This window comes from Pristiophorus japonicus, chromosome 4, assembly GCF_044704955.1.
Source record: "Pristiophorus japonicus isolate sPriJap1 chromosome 4, sPriJap1.hap1, whole genome shotgun sequence".
NCBI classification, from domain to species: domain Eukaryota; kingdom Metazoa; phylum Chordata; class Chondrichthyes; family Pristiophoridae; genus Pristiophorus; species Pristiophorus japonicus.
Window position 1 is genome coordinate 312,165,347 of NC_091980.1, and position 14,242 is coordinate 312,179,588.

Consider the following 14,242-nt stretch of genomic DNA (forward strand, 5'->3'; position numbering starts at 1 on the left):
TATTACATCTTTAATAATTGATTCCGACATTTTCCCCACCACCGATGTCAGGCTGACCAGTCTGTAATTCCCTGTTTTCTCTCCCTCCTTTTTTAAAAAGTGGGGTTACATTAGCTACCTTCCAGTCCATAGGAACTGATCCAGAGTCTACAGAATGTTGGAAAATGACCACCAATGCATCCACTATTTCGAGGGTTACTTTCTTAAGTACTCTGGGATGCAGACTGTCAGGCCCTGGGAATTTATCGGTCTTCAATCCCATCAATTTTCCTAACACAATTTGATAGCTAATAAGGATTAAGGATTTCCATTAGTTCCTCCTTCTCACTAGACCCTCGGTCCCCTAGTACTTCCGGAAGGTTATTTGTGTTTTCCTTAGTGAAGACAGAACCAAGGTATTTGTTCAATTGGTCTGCTATTTCTTTGTTCCCCATTATAAATTTGCCTCATTCTGACTGTAAGAACATAAGAATTAGGAACAGGAGTAGGCCATCTAGCCCCTCGAGCCTGCTCCGCCATTCAATAAGATCATGGCTGATCTGGCCGTGGACTCAGCTCCAGTTACCCGCCCGCTCCCCGTAACCCTTAATTCCCTTATTGGTTAAAAATCTATCTATCTGTGATTTTAATACATTCAATGAGGTAGCCTCAACTGCTTCCCTGGGCAGAGAATTCCACAGATTCACAACCCTCTGGGAGAAGAAATTCCTTCTCAACTCGGTTTTAAATTGGCTCCCCCGTATTTTGAGGCTGTGCCCCCTGGTTCTAGTCTCCCCGACCAGTGGAAACAACCTCTCTGCCTCTATCTTGTCTATCCCTTTCATTATTTTAAATGTTTCTATAAGATCACCCCTCATCCTTCTGAACTCCAATGAGTAAAGACCCAGTCTACTCAATCTATCATCATAAGGTAAACCCCTCATCTCTGGAATCAGCCTAGTGAATCGTCTCTGTACCTCCTGCAAAGCTAGTATATCCTTCCTTTAGTAAGGCAACCAAAATTGCACGCAGTACTCCAGGTGCGGCCTCACCAATACCCTGTACAGTTGCAGCAGGATCTCCCTGCTTTTGTACTCCATCCCTCTCGCAATGAAGGCCAACATTCCATTCGCCTTCCTGATTACCTGCTGCACCCGCAAACTAACTTTTTGGGATTCATGCACAAGGACCCCCAGGTCCCTCTGCACCGCAGCATGTTGTAATTTCTCCCCATTCAAATAATATTCCCTTTTACTGTTTTTTTCCCCCAAGGTGGATGACCTCACATTTTCCGACATTGTATTCCATCTGCCAAACCTTAGCCCACTCGCTTAACCCATCCAAATTTCTTTGTAGCCTCTCTGTGTCCTCTACACAACCCGCTTTCCCACTAATCTTTGTAAGGGACCCACATTTGTCGTCACTAATCTTTTTCTCTTCACGTATCTGTAGAAGCTTTTGCAGTCAGTTTTTATGTTCCCTGCAAGCTTACTCTCATACTCTATTTTCCCCCTCCTAATTAAACCCTTTGTCCTCCTCTGCTGAATTCTAAATTTCTCCCAGTCCTCAGGTTTGCTGCTTTTTTTGACCACTTTATATGTCTCTTCCTTGGATTTAACACTATCCTTAATTTCCCTTGTTAGCCATGGTTGAGCCACCTTCCCCGTTTTATTTTTACGCCAGACAGGGATGTACAATTGTTGAAGTTCATCCATGTGATCTTTAAATGTTTGCCATTGCCTATCCACCGTCAACCCTTTAAGTATCATTCGCCAGTCTATCCTAGACAATTCACGTCTCATACCGTCGAAGTTACCATTCTTTCCGTTCAGGACTCTCGTCTCTAAATTAACTGTCTCACTCTCCATCTTAATGAAGAATTCTACCATGTTATGGTCACTCTCCTCCAAGGGGCCTCGCACAACAAGATTGCTAATTAATCCTCTCTCATTATACAATACCCAGTCTAGGGTGGCCAGCCCTCTAGTTGGTCCCTAGACATATTGGTCTAGAAAACCATCACTTATATACTCCAGGAAATCCTCCTCCACCGTATTGCTACCAGTTTGTTGAGCCCAATCTATATGTAGATTAAAGTCGCCCATGATGACCTTTATTGCACACATTCCTAATTTCCTGTTTGATGCCATCCCCCAGGACTGATCCCCGCCCGTTATACACCCCAGGACTGCCCGTTATACACCCCGGGACTGCCCATTATACACCCCGGGACCGATTCCCACCCGTTATACACCCCGGGACAGCCCGTTATACACCCCGGGACCAATCCCCGCCCGTTATACACCCCGGGACAGCCCATTATACACCCCGAGACCGATCCCCGCCCGTTATACACCCCAGGACTGCCCGTTATACACCCCGGGACCAATTCCCCCACCCGTTATACACCCCGGGACAGCTCGTTATACACCCCGGGACCAATCCCCCACCCGTTATACACCCCGGGACCGATTCCCACCCGTTACACACCCCAGGACCGATTCCCACCCGTTATACACCCCGGGACCAATCCCCCACCCGTTATACACCCCGGGACCGATTCCCACCCGTTATACACCCCGGGACCGATTCCCACCCGTTATAAACCCCGCGACTGATCCCCGCCCGTTATACACCCCGGGACCAATCCCCCACCCGTTATACACCCCGGGACTGATCCACCGCCCGTTATACACCCCGGGACCGATCCCCACCCGCTATACACCCCGGGACCGATCCCCACCCGTTATACACCCCGGGACCGATCCTCCACCCGTTATACACCCCGGGACCAATCCTCCACCCGTTATACACCCCGGGACCGATCCCCACCCGTTATACACCCCGGGACTGATCCTCCGCCCGTTATACACCCCGGGACCAATCCTCCACCCGTTATACACCCCGGGACTGATCCACCGCCCGTTATACACCCCGGGACCAATCCCCCACCCGTTATACACCCCGGGACCGATTCCCACCCGTTATACACCCCGGGACCGATCCACCGCCCGTTATACACCCCGGGACCGATTCCTACCCGTTATACACCCCGGGACTGATCCACCGCCCGTTATACACCCCGGGACCGATCCCCGCCCGTTATACACCCCGGGACCGATCCCCCACCCGTTATACACCCCGGGACTGAGACCGATCCACCGCCAGTTATACACCCCGGGACCGATTCACCGCCCGTTATACACCCCGGGACCGATCCACCGCCAGTTATACACCCCGGGACAGATTCCCACCCGTTATACACCCCGGGACCGATCCACCGCCAGTTATACACCCCGGGACCGATCCACCGCCCGTTATACACCCCGGGACCGATCCACCGCCCGTTATACACCCCGGGACCGATCCACCGCCCGTTATACACCCCGGGACCGATTCCCACCCGTTATACACCCCGGGACCGATCCACCGCCCGTTATACACCCCGGGACCGATCCACCGCCCGTTATACACCCCGGGACCGATCCCCCACCCGTTATACACCCCGGGACTGAGACCGATCCCCGCCCGTTATACACCCCGGGACCGATCCACCGTCAGTTATACACCCCGGGACCGATCCCCGCCCGTTATACACCCCGGGACCAATCCCCCACCCGTTATACACCCCGGGACCGATCCACCGCCCGTTATACACCCCGGGACCGATCCCCACCCGTTATACACCCCGGGACCGATTCCCACCCGTTATACACCCTGGGACCAATCCCCGCCCGTTATACACCCCGGGACCAATCCCCGCCCGTTATACACCCCGGGACCAATCCCCCACCCGTTATACACCCCGGGACCGATTCCTACCCGTTATACACCCCGGGACCGATTCCTACCCGTTATACACCCCGGGACCAATCCCCCACCCGTTATACACCCCGGGACCAATCCCCGCCCGTTATACACCCCGGGACCAATCCCCCACCCGTTATACACCCCGGGACCGATTCCTACCCGTTATACACCCCGGGACCGATTCCCACCCGTTATACACCCTGGGACCAATCCCCCACCCGTTATACACCCCGGGACTGATCCACCGCCCGTTATACACCCCGGGACCGATCCACCGCCAGTTATACACCCCGGGACCGATCCACCGCCAGTTATACACCCCGGGACCGATTCCCCCCGTTATACACCCTGGGACCAATCCCCCACCCGTTATACACCCCGGGACTGATCCACCGCCCGTTATACACCCCGGTACCGATCCACCGCCAGTTATACACCCCGGGACCGATCCTCCGCCCGTTATACACCCCGGGACCAATCCTCCACCCGTTATACACCCCGGGACCGATTCCCACCCGTTATACACCCCGGACTGATCCACCGCCAGTTATACACCCCGGGACCGATCCACCGCCCGTTATACACCCCGGGACCGATTCACCGCCCGTTATACACCCCGGGACCGATCCACCGCCCGTTATACACCCCGGGACCGATTCACCGCCCATTATACACCCCGGGACCGATTCACCGCCCGTTATACACCCCGGGACCGATCCACCGCCCGTTATACACCCCGGGACCGATTCACCGCCCGTTATACACCCCGGGACCGTTCCCCCGCCCGTTATACACCCCGGGACCGATCCACCGCCAGTTATACACCCCGGGACCGATCCACTGCCAGTTATACACCCCGGGACCGATTCACCGCCCGTTATACACCCTGGGACTGATCCACCGCCCGTTATACACCCCGGGACCGATCCACCGCCAGTTATACACCCCGGGACCGATTCACCGCCCGTTATACACCCCGGGACCGATTCACCGCCAGTTATACACCCTGGGACTGATCCACCGCCCGTTATACACCCCGGGACCGATTCCCAACCGTTGTACACCCTGGACCAATCGACCGCCCGTTATACACCCCGGTATTGTGTTCCGAATACAGATGAGGTTGCACACAGGGAGGTGAAAGTAACAGTGACCTCAGTCTTTATTAAAACACTCCAGAGTGAGGAACAGGCCTTAGGGGCCAGCTTATATACAGTGCTCCCAAGGGATGCTGGGATCCCTTGGGACTTCAGGGGATACACTTCCTGGTGGCGGAACATGGGAGTGCATGCTTTACAGATATGCAACATCACTCCTCCCCCCCGCCCCCCAAAGGCAAAGTGAAAACTATTTACAAGGTGAGGCGGTCGGGAGCCTTTCTTTCCCTGGTGGACCGCCTCGGTACAAATGTCTGTTCTGGTGTGTTTGCTGTGCCCTCGCTGGGCTGGCGTGTTGTTGGCCCTGCAGGGCTGCTGGGTGAGCCTGGCCTTGCTGGACTGTTGGGCGTGATGGGTTCGATTTCCTGGTCCGGGTTGGTGTTGTTGATCCTTTGGGTGTGTATTATGGGCTCGAAAAGGGTGGTGCCTGTCGGTTGTTCAGGGCAGTCTGTGAACCGCAGCCTCGTTTGGTCCACGTACTTTCTGCAAATTTGTCCATTGTCTAGTTTGACTACAAACACCCTACTCCCTTCTTTAGCTATCACCATGCCCGCGAAACACTTGGGACCATGTCCATAGTTTAGCACATACACAGGATCATTCAGATCAATTTCCCGTGACACAGTGGCGCGACCATCGTTTACATTTTGTTGCTGCCGCCTGCTCTCTACCTGATCATGCAGGTTGGGGTGAACCAGCGAGAGTCTGGTTTTAAGTGTCCTTTTCATGAGTAGCTCAGCCGGGGGCACCCCTGTGAGCGAGTGGGGTCTCGTGCGGTAGCTGAGCAGTACTCGGGACAGGCGGGTTTGGAGTGAGCCTTCTGTGACTTGTTTGAGGCTCTGTTTGATTGTTTGTACTGCCCGCTCTGCCTGCCCATTGGAGGCTGGTTTAAACGGGGCCGAGGTGACATGTTTGATCCCATTACGGGTCATGAATTCTTTAAATTCGGCACTGGTGAAACATGGCCCGTTGTCACTGACCAGTATGTCAGGCAGGCCGTGGGTGGCAAACATGGCCCTCAGGCTTTCAATGGTGGCGGTGGCAGTGCTTCCCGACATTATTTCACATTCAATTCATTTTGAAAAGGCATCCACCACCACCAGGAACATTTTACCGAGAAACGGGCCCGCATAGTCAACATGGATCCTCGACCATGGTTTGGAGGGCCAGGACCACAAACTTAGTGGTGCCTCTCTGGGCGCGTTGCTCAACTGAGCACACACGCTGCATTGCTGTACACAGGACTCTAAGTCAGAGTCGATACCGGGCCACCACACGTGGGATCTGGCTATCGCTTTCATCATTATTATACGCGGTTGTGTGCTGTGGAGATCCGAGATGGAACGTCTCCCTGCCCTTTTTGGGTAGCACGATGCGGTTACCCCACAACAGGCAGTCTGCCTGAATGGACAGCTCGTCCTTTCGCCGCTGGAACGGCTTGATTAGCTCTTGCATTTCAACGGGGATGCTGGCCCAGCTCCCATGTAGTACACAGTTTTTTTACTAGGGACAGCAGAGGATCTTGGCTGGTCCAAGTCCTAATCTGGCAGGCCATGACAGGTGATTTATCATTTTTAAATGCTTCCGTGACCATCAACAAGTCTGCGGACTGCGCCACCATCAACAAGTTTGCAGGCTGCGCCATTTCCACCCCCGTGGTGGGCAATGATAGCCAACTGAGAGCATCCGCACAGTTCTCGGTGCCTGGCCTGTGGTGGATGGTATAGTTATACGCTGATAGTGCGAGTGCCCACCTTTGTATGCGGGCTGAGGCATTCGTATTTATCCCCTTGTTTTCAGCGAACAGGGATATGAGGGGCTTGTGATCGGTTTCCAGCTCAAATTTGAGGCCAAACAGATACTGATGCATTTTCTTTACCCCGAACAAACACGCTCATGCCTCTTTCTCAATCATGCTGTAGGCGCCCTCGGCCTTAGACAAGCTCCTGGAGGCATAGGCGACAGGTTGCAACTTCACCACAACGTTAGCTTGTTGTAATACACACCCGGCTCCGTACGACGACGCATCACATGCTAGCACAAGTCTTTTATACGGGTTATACAATACAAGCAGCTTGTTGGAGCATAAAATGTTTCTGGCTTTCTCAAAAGCAATTACTTGTTTTTTTCCACCATACTCAGTTCTCACCTTTACGCAATAACACATGTAAGGTGCTTAACCCCGTAGGAAGTTACCAAAATAGTTGAGGAGTACCAGAAACGACTGCAGCTCCATGTCGTTCTGTGGCATGGGAGCGTTCCTGATGACCTCTGTCTTGGTGTCTGTGGGCCGAATGTCGTCCGCCACGATCTTTCTCCCCCAAAACTCCACTCCTGTTGCCATAAATACGTATTTCGACCTCTTCAGCTGCAGCCCTATGCGATCCAGTCGCTGGAGGACCTCCTCCAGGTTTTGTTGGTGCTCGACAGTGTCCCAACCCGTGACCAATATGTCGTCCTGAAAAACCACCGTGCATGGTACCGACTTGAGAAGGCTCTTCATGTTTCTCTGGAAGATCGCTGCAGCCGACCGAATTAAAAATGGGCATCTGTTGTAGATGAACAGCCCCTTGTGTGTGTTGATGCAGGTGAGGCCCTTCGAAGACTCCTGCAGCTCCTGTGTCATTTAGGCTGAAGTCAGGTCGAGCTTGGTGAACGTCTTGCCTCCTGCCATCATCGCAAATAGGTCGTCTCCCTTAGGTAGCGGGAATTGGTCCTGTAGCAAGAAACGATTAATAGTTACTTTATAATTGCCGCAAATCCTGACCGTGCCATCACTTTTGAGTACTGGAACAATCGGGCTGGCCCACTCGCTGAATTCCACTGGGGAGATGATGCCCTCACAGTGCAGCCTGTCCAGCTTGATTTCCACTCTCTCCCTCATCGTGTGAGGTACCGCTCGCGCCTTGTGGTGAATGGGTCGTGCCTCTGGGACCAAGTGGATCCGCACCTCCGCCCCGGAAAAGATTCCAATGCCTGGCTCAAAAAGGGAAGGAAATTTGTTAAGAACCTGGGTACATGAGGCCTCATCGACATGTGATAGCGCTCGGATGTCATCCCAGTTCCAGCGGATTTTGCCCAGCCAGCTCCTTCCAAACAGTGTGGGGCCATCGCCCGGGACAATCCAGAGTGGCAGTTCGTGCACCGTGCCCTCGTAGGTGACCTTGACCATGGTGCTGCCCAGGACAGTGAAAAGCTCTTTGGTGTATGTTCTCAGTTTCGTGTGGATGGGGCTCAGGGCTGGTCTGAGTACCTTGTTGCACCACAGTCTCTCAAACATCTTTTTACTCATGATGGATTGGCTAGTTCCATGGCTATGGGTAAGCGATTCAATTTTACCTTTAGCATTATAGGTGGACATTTCGTCAAAAATGTGTGCACCCCGTGTACTTCAGCATCTGCCTCCTCTCTCTGAGGCTCGAAATTGCTTTGATCCACCATGGACCGATCTTCCTCTGCCATGTGGTGGTTAGCAGGTTTTGCAGAGCTTGCAGCTCATCTGCAAGCTCGTTGGAGGTGCCCCATTGTTCCACAGCTCTTGCAAACATACCCTTTGAAGCTGCATGAATAGGTTGAATGGAAGCCTCCACAACGCCAACAATTGCCTTGCATTCATCCTTTGTTGCGGGCTCTGAGCCATCTGGGTCACCTGAGGCTTGCTGGCAGTTGCAGACTCATGGTTTCTGCCCTGTACATTTCTGCTCGCAAACACAGTTCCAGTTAATTTATGAACATTGCTAGCACTTGTGTCCTGAGAGATTTGTTTGGTGTTATCACTGGTGGACATAAACGTCTGTGCTAATGCAATGGCCTTACTGAGGGTCGGTGTCTCTACAGTCAAAAGTTTTCGTGGATGGTCTCGTGGCCAATGCCCAGTACAAAAAGTCTCTGAGCATCTGCTCCAGGTAGCCATCAAACTCGCATTGTCCTGCAAGTCGCCTTAGCTCGGCGACGTAGCTCGCCACTTCCTGACCTTCAGATCGCTGGCACGTGTAGAACCGATACCTTGCCATCAGCACGCTCTCCCTCGGGTTAAGATGCTCCCGAACCAGTGTACACAGCTCCTCATACGACTTATCTGTGGGTTTCATTGGAGCCAGAAGATTCTTCATGAGGCTGTAGGTCGGTGCCCCGCAGACCGTGAGGAGGACCGCTCTCCTTTTTGCAGCGCTTCCTTCTCTGTCCAGCTCGTTGGCTACAAAGTACTGGTCTAGCCATTCGACATATGCTTCCCAGTCCTCACCCTCCGAGAACTTCTCCAGGGTGCCCACAGTTTTCTGCATCTTTGCATTGGATTCATATACTCGTCGCCAGTTATTGTGTTCCTAACACAGATGAGACTGCACACAGGGAGGTTAAAGTAAGAGTGACCTCAGTCTTTATTAAGACACTCCAGAGTGAGGAACAGGCCTTAGGGGCCGGCTTATGTACAGTGCTCCCAAGGGATGCTGGGATCCCTTGGGATTTCAGGGGATGCGCTCTCTGGTGGCGGAACATGGGAGTGCATGCTTTACAGATACCCAAAATCAGGACCGATCCCCGTCCGTTATACACCCCGGGACCTATCCCCCGCCCGTTATACACCCCGGGACCAATCCCCACCTGTTATACACCCTGGGACTGATCCACCGCCCGTTATGTACCCAGAGACCGACTGCCTTCAGTTGGGGTGTATTTTGGGTTACCAACCCTCTCTGGATTCTGGGTTCGATCTCCGACCTCAAATAGTCCCGCCTCCCAGCACTCCTGCCATTGGTCCATCCTCCGGGTGCATTGCCTTTGCACGGCCAATTGGAAAGGGAGCAGACTGTGTTACCCAATTGGATTCATTTTAACTGTCAGTCAAACAGCCGATTTCTGCCTCTCCAATATTTTGACAACCAATCAAAGAAAATGAAATAAAGACCATTTTGTTGAATGCCCAGATGATTTTTCTCCCGGGTTTGCTCGCAGCAGGAGATTACCCTTCAGTTCCTGGAGACTCCAGGGCAATCCTGTAGAATTGGCAACCCTCATATCTCCGCCCTCTGAAGTTGAATTTCACCTCCCCTCTGTAATTCTTTATTTTTCAATATCTTGCTGCGAATATTGTATATATATTTTTGGAATTGTGTTCTTTTACAGCTGATTGCCGCAGTACCTGCAACGTGGGTCTGGAAGAATGATACAAACACACTGGAGTTAGTCAGGTACGTGACTTAACCCGTTCAGTGCCGAACGTTGCCTGCAGACTTCCTCCTCTACAGGTGCTTTGGGTCAATCGTTTGGGGAAAAGACTGACGGGGTTTCTGCTCACGTCCCCGTGGGTCAGGAAAGAAAGAATTTTCGCTCGGTGCGTCAATACCTCGATTTTAGAATTCTCATTCTTGTGTTCTATTCCCTCACCCCTCCAGCCCTACAAGTCTTCAATATGTCTGCGCTCCTCCAATTCTCGCCTCTTGTGCATCCTTGATTGTAATCACTCCACCATTGGCGGCCATGCCTTCAGCTGCCTGGGCCCTAAGCTCTAGATCCCACTCCTGGGACTTGAGCACATAACTCTAGGCCGACACTCCAGTGTAGTACCGAGGGAGTGCTGCACTGTCAGAGGTGCCGTCTTTCGGATGAAACGTTAAACTGAGTCCCTGTCTGCTCTCTCAAGTGGCACTATTTCGAAGACAAAGAGGGAAGTTATTCCTGGTATGCTGGCCAATATTTATCCCTCAATTAACATAACAAAACCAGATTATCACATTGCTGTTTGTGGGACCTTGCTGAGCGCAAGTTGGCTGCTGCGTTTCCCACATTACAACAATAACAACACTCCAAAAATACTTCATTGTCTGTAAAGCGCTTTGAGACGTCTGGTGGTCGTGAAAGACGCTATAGAAATGCAAGTCTTTTTTCTTTCTTTCGAATTCCCTCCCTAAACCTCTCTCCACCTCTACTCCTTTAAGATGCTCCCCAAAACCTGCTTATTGGACCAAGCATTTGGTCACCTGTCCTAATATCTCCTCCTTTGGCTTAGTGTCAATTTTTGTCGATTATGCCCCTGTGACATGCCTTGGGACATGTTACTATGTTAAAGCCGCTATAGAATTGCAGGTTGTTGCTGCTGTAAGTGTTAAGAACATAAGAAATAGGAGCAAGAGGAGACCATACGGTCCCTCGAGCCTGCTCCGCCATTTCTCGCACTGTTTCCAGTCTGACACGCTGACCTTCCTCACCTTTGAACTTGAAACTTTCACCTTGCAATGTGATGGGGTTCATTGGTCAACGTGCCTAAGAACTAATGTGACCTGGTGTCCAGTCACCTTCAATGCTTGTCCACGACGTGTGGAGATCGAATTGCTCTTCCACAGGGCTCAACAGAAAAAGCACTGTGACTCGTTGCTGTGGGGACCAGTGTTGATCATGTGACCAGTGTGGATGATTGGACCAGTGTGGATCATGTGACCAGTGTGGATGATTGGACCAGTGTTGATCATGTGACCAGTGTGGATGACTGGACCAGTGTGGATCATGTGACCAGTGTGGATGATTGGACCAGTGTGGATCATGTGACCAGTGTGGATGATTGGACCAGTGTTGATCATGTGACCAGTGTGGCTGTATTAAGGATTTAAATGCTTGTCACACAGAAGCACTGCATTTCTGAATCTCAGGTTTCTAGAATTCGGAAATGAAAAGCGGACGTCTTGAATCATAGAATCACAAACAATTACGACACAGAAGGAGGCCATTCAGCCCATCGTGTCCATGCCGGTCGAAAAAGAACTATCCAGCCTAATCCCACCTTCTAGCACTCGGTCCGTAGCCCTGTAGATTATGACTTTATTTGCACATCAAAGTACTTTTTAAATGTGAGGGTTTCTGCTCCTACTGCCCTTTCAGGCAGTGAGTTCCAGACCCACACCACCCTCTGGTTGAAAACATTTTTCCTCATCTCCCTTCTAATCCTTCTACCAACAACTTTGAATCTATGCCCCCTGGTTGTTGACCCCTCGGCTAAGGGAAATAGGTCCTTCCGATCCACTCTATCTAGGCCTCTCATAATTTTATCTCCCCTCAGTCCCCAATTAAATCTCCCTCAGTTCAGTTTTTCTTTCCCCCAGAAGGACTGGGGGTGAAAAATAAGGACCGTGATTGGAATGGAGAGTGTGAAAGTATGATATTTGTCATGTATTCAACCAGCATTGTAACCCATGTATAAACTGACCTAAGTTGTACACCGTGAGAACACTGACCACGAGGTGGGAGACACTCCGAACCTGGACCTTCAGGTATAAAAGGGGAAGCTCCACCCACCTTCATCACTTGAGTGCTAAGGAATAAAGGACAGGTCACAGACTGACCTCTCAAGCATGGGCCCCGTGTGCATTTATACTGTGGAGTAAGGACGTATCAATGGCGACAAGAAACTGGGATTTAAACCACGCGAGCATGGCCACTAGCAGAACAGACGAGAGGTACTGTGTTAAGGAATGGTTGGGACAGAGATTCAACATTGTTAAAGCAGCACACAGTTCTCCAGGCAGACAAGGGCAGTCAGGCATGCCCCAGCATGTAGTCGAACCCAGAGGGGGAGTTCGACAGAGACAATGGAAAGCTGAACAGCGATTCACGCCATTGCAAGGGACAATGTGGCCAGTAATGGGGCCATCAACACCTGTTAATGGTGCATTCAAGGACAATAACAGGGGCAGTCAGGGACGATCGACTGGCAAGGGACCTTTTGTTTCAAACCGCAACTCATGCTGGAGGCGTGGAGGCATACATTCAGCCGGAGTTTGCAGAGATGAGCAAAATACCTGCAGAAATTGCAGAAATGGACACTGGGGGAAATCGCTGGAAGCTGAAGTTCAGCGAGTTCATGTGGAGCACGTATACAGTTCATATACCAGGACGCCACCGATAATGATGAAAGTGCTCCTCAATGGCATCCCAGTATCAATGGAGTTAGACACGGGGGCCAGCCAGTCCCTGATGGGTATCAAACAGTTCGAAAAGTTGTGGGCATCCAAGGCCAGGAGGCCAAAATTATCGCCGATTGACGCACAGCTACGGACTTACACAAAGCAGATCATTCCGGTGCTAGGCAGTCGTGACCCACAAAGATTTGGAGAACAGGTTGCCACTCTGGATTGTCCCAGGGGATGGTCCCGCACTACTGGGGAGGAGTTGGCTTGCTGTCATGAACTGGAAATGGGGCGATGTCAATGCAATTTCCTCTGTGGAGCGAGTATCATGCTCACAGGTCCTGGACAAATTTGACTCATTATTTCAACCCGGCATTGGCACTTTCATGGGGGCCAAGGTAATGATTCACATAAACCCGGACGCCAGGCCAGTACACCACAAGGCCAGAGCGGTGCCGTACGTGATGCGGGAAAAGATAGAAGGCGAATTGGACCGCCTGTTGAGGGAAGGCATCATCTCGCCAGTCGAATTCAATGACTGGGCGAGCCCAATTGTGCCGGTGCTCAAGGCGGATGGGTCGGTCAGGATATGTGGCGATTACAAGGCCACCATCAATCGGGTGTCACTCCAAGACCAGTACCCGCTACCGAGAGCGGAGGACCTCTTTGCGACGCTATCCGGTGGCAAACTTTTTTCAAAATTGGACCTGACTTCAGCTTACATGACCCAGGAGCTGGCGAGTGAGTCGAAGAAGCTGACCACCATCACGACACACAAGGGGTTGTTTGAGTACAACAGATGTCCGTTCTGGATTCGCTCGGCCGCCGCGATCTTCCAGCGAAATATGGAAAGCCTCCTCAAGTCGATTCCAGGGACGGTGGTTTTTCAGGACGACATCCTCATTACGGGTTACGATACTGAAGAACACCTCCACAACCTGGAGGAGGTGCTATGCAGATTGGACCGGGTAGGGCTGCGACTGAAAAAGGCGAAGTGCGTCTTCCTAGCTCCAGAGGTAGAATTCCTGGGGATGAGGGTAGCAGCAGACGGGATCAGCCCTACTGCATCCAAGACAGAAGCGATCCAGAGAGCACCTAGACCCCGTAACACGACGGAGCTGCGTTCGTTCCTGGAGCTCCTGAACTATTTTGGTAACTTTCTTCCCAAATTGAGCACGCTGCTAGAGCCGCTACACGTGCTGCTATGCAAAGGTCGCGAATGGGTCTGGGGGGACAGCCAGGAAAGGGCTTTTAATAGAGCACGCAATTTGTTATGTTCCAACAATCTGTTAACGCTATATGACCCATGTAAGAAACTTGTGTTAACGTGCGATGCGTCGTCCTATGGTGTCGGGTGTGTGTTGCAGCATGTCAATGCCAAGGGTCAGTTACAGCCGG

At 51.8% G+C, this 14,242-nt stretch overlaps 1 protein-coding gene and 1 long non-coding RNA gene across 2 annotated transcripts in view; one reads left to right on the top strand and one right to left on the bottom strand.

The window, feature by feature from the left end:
- LOC139263511 (uncharacterized) overlaps positions 1-14,242 on the bottom strand; it is a 229,872-nt gene that overhangs the window by 43,082 nt on the left and 172,548 nt on the right. The gene's annotated exons all lie outside the window — the stretch shown is intronic.
- LOC139261938 (protein phosphatase 1 regulatory subunit 36) overlaps positions 1-14,242 on the top strand; it is an 82,814-nt gene that overhangs the window by 5,770 nt on the left and 62,802 nt on the right. The window contains exons 2-3 of the mRNA XM_070877106.1: positions 7,135-7,356; positions 10,071-10,135. Coding sequence (XP_070733207.1) covers positions 7,135-7,356; positions 10,071-10,135 — 287 coding nt within the window. The remainder of the gene's footprint in view (positions 1-7,134; positions 7,357-10,070; positions 10,136-14,242) is intronic.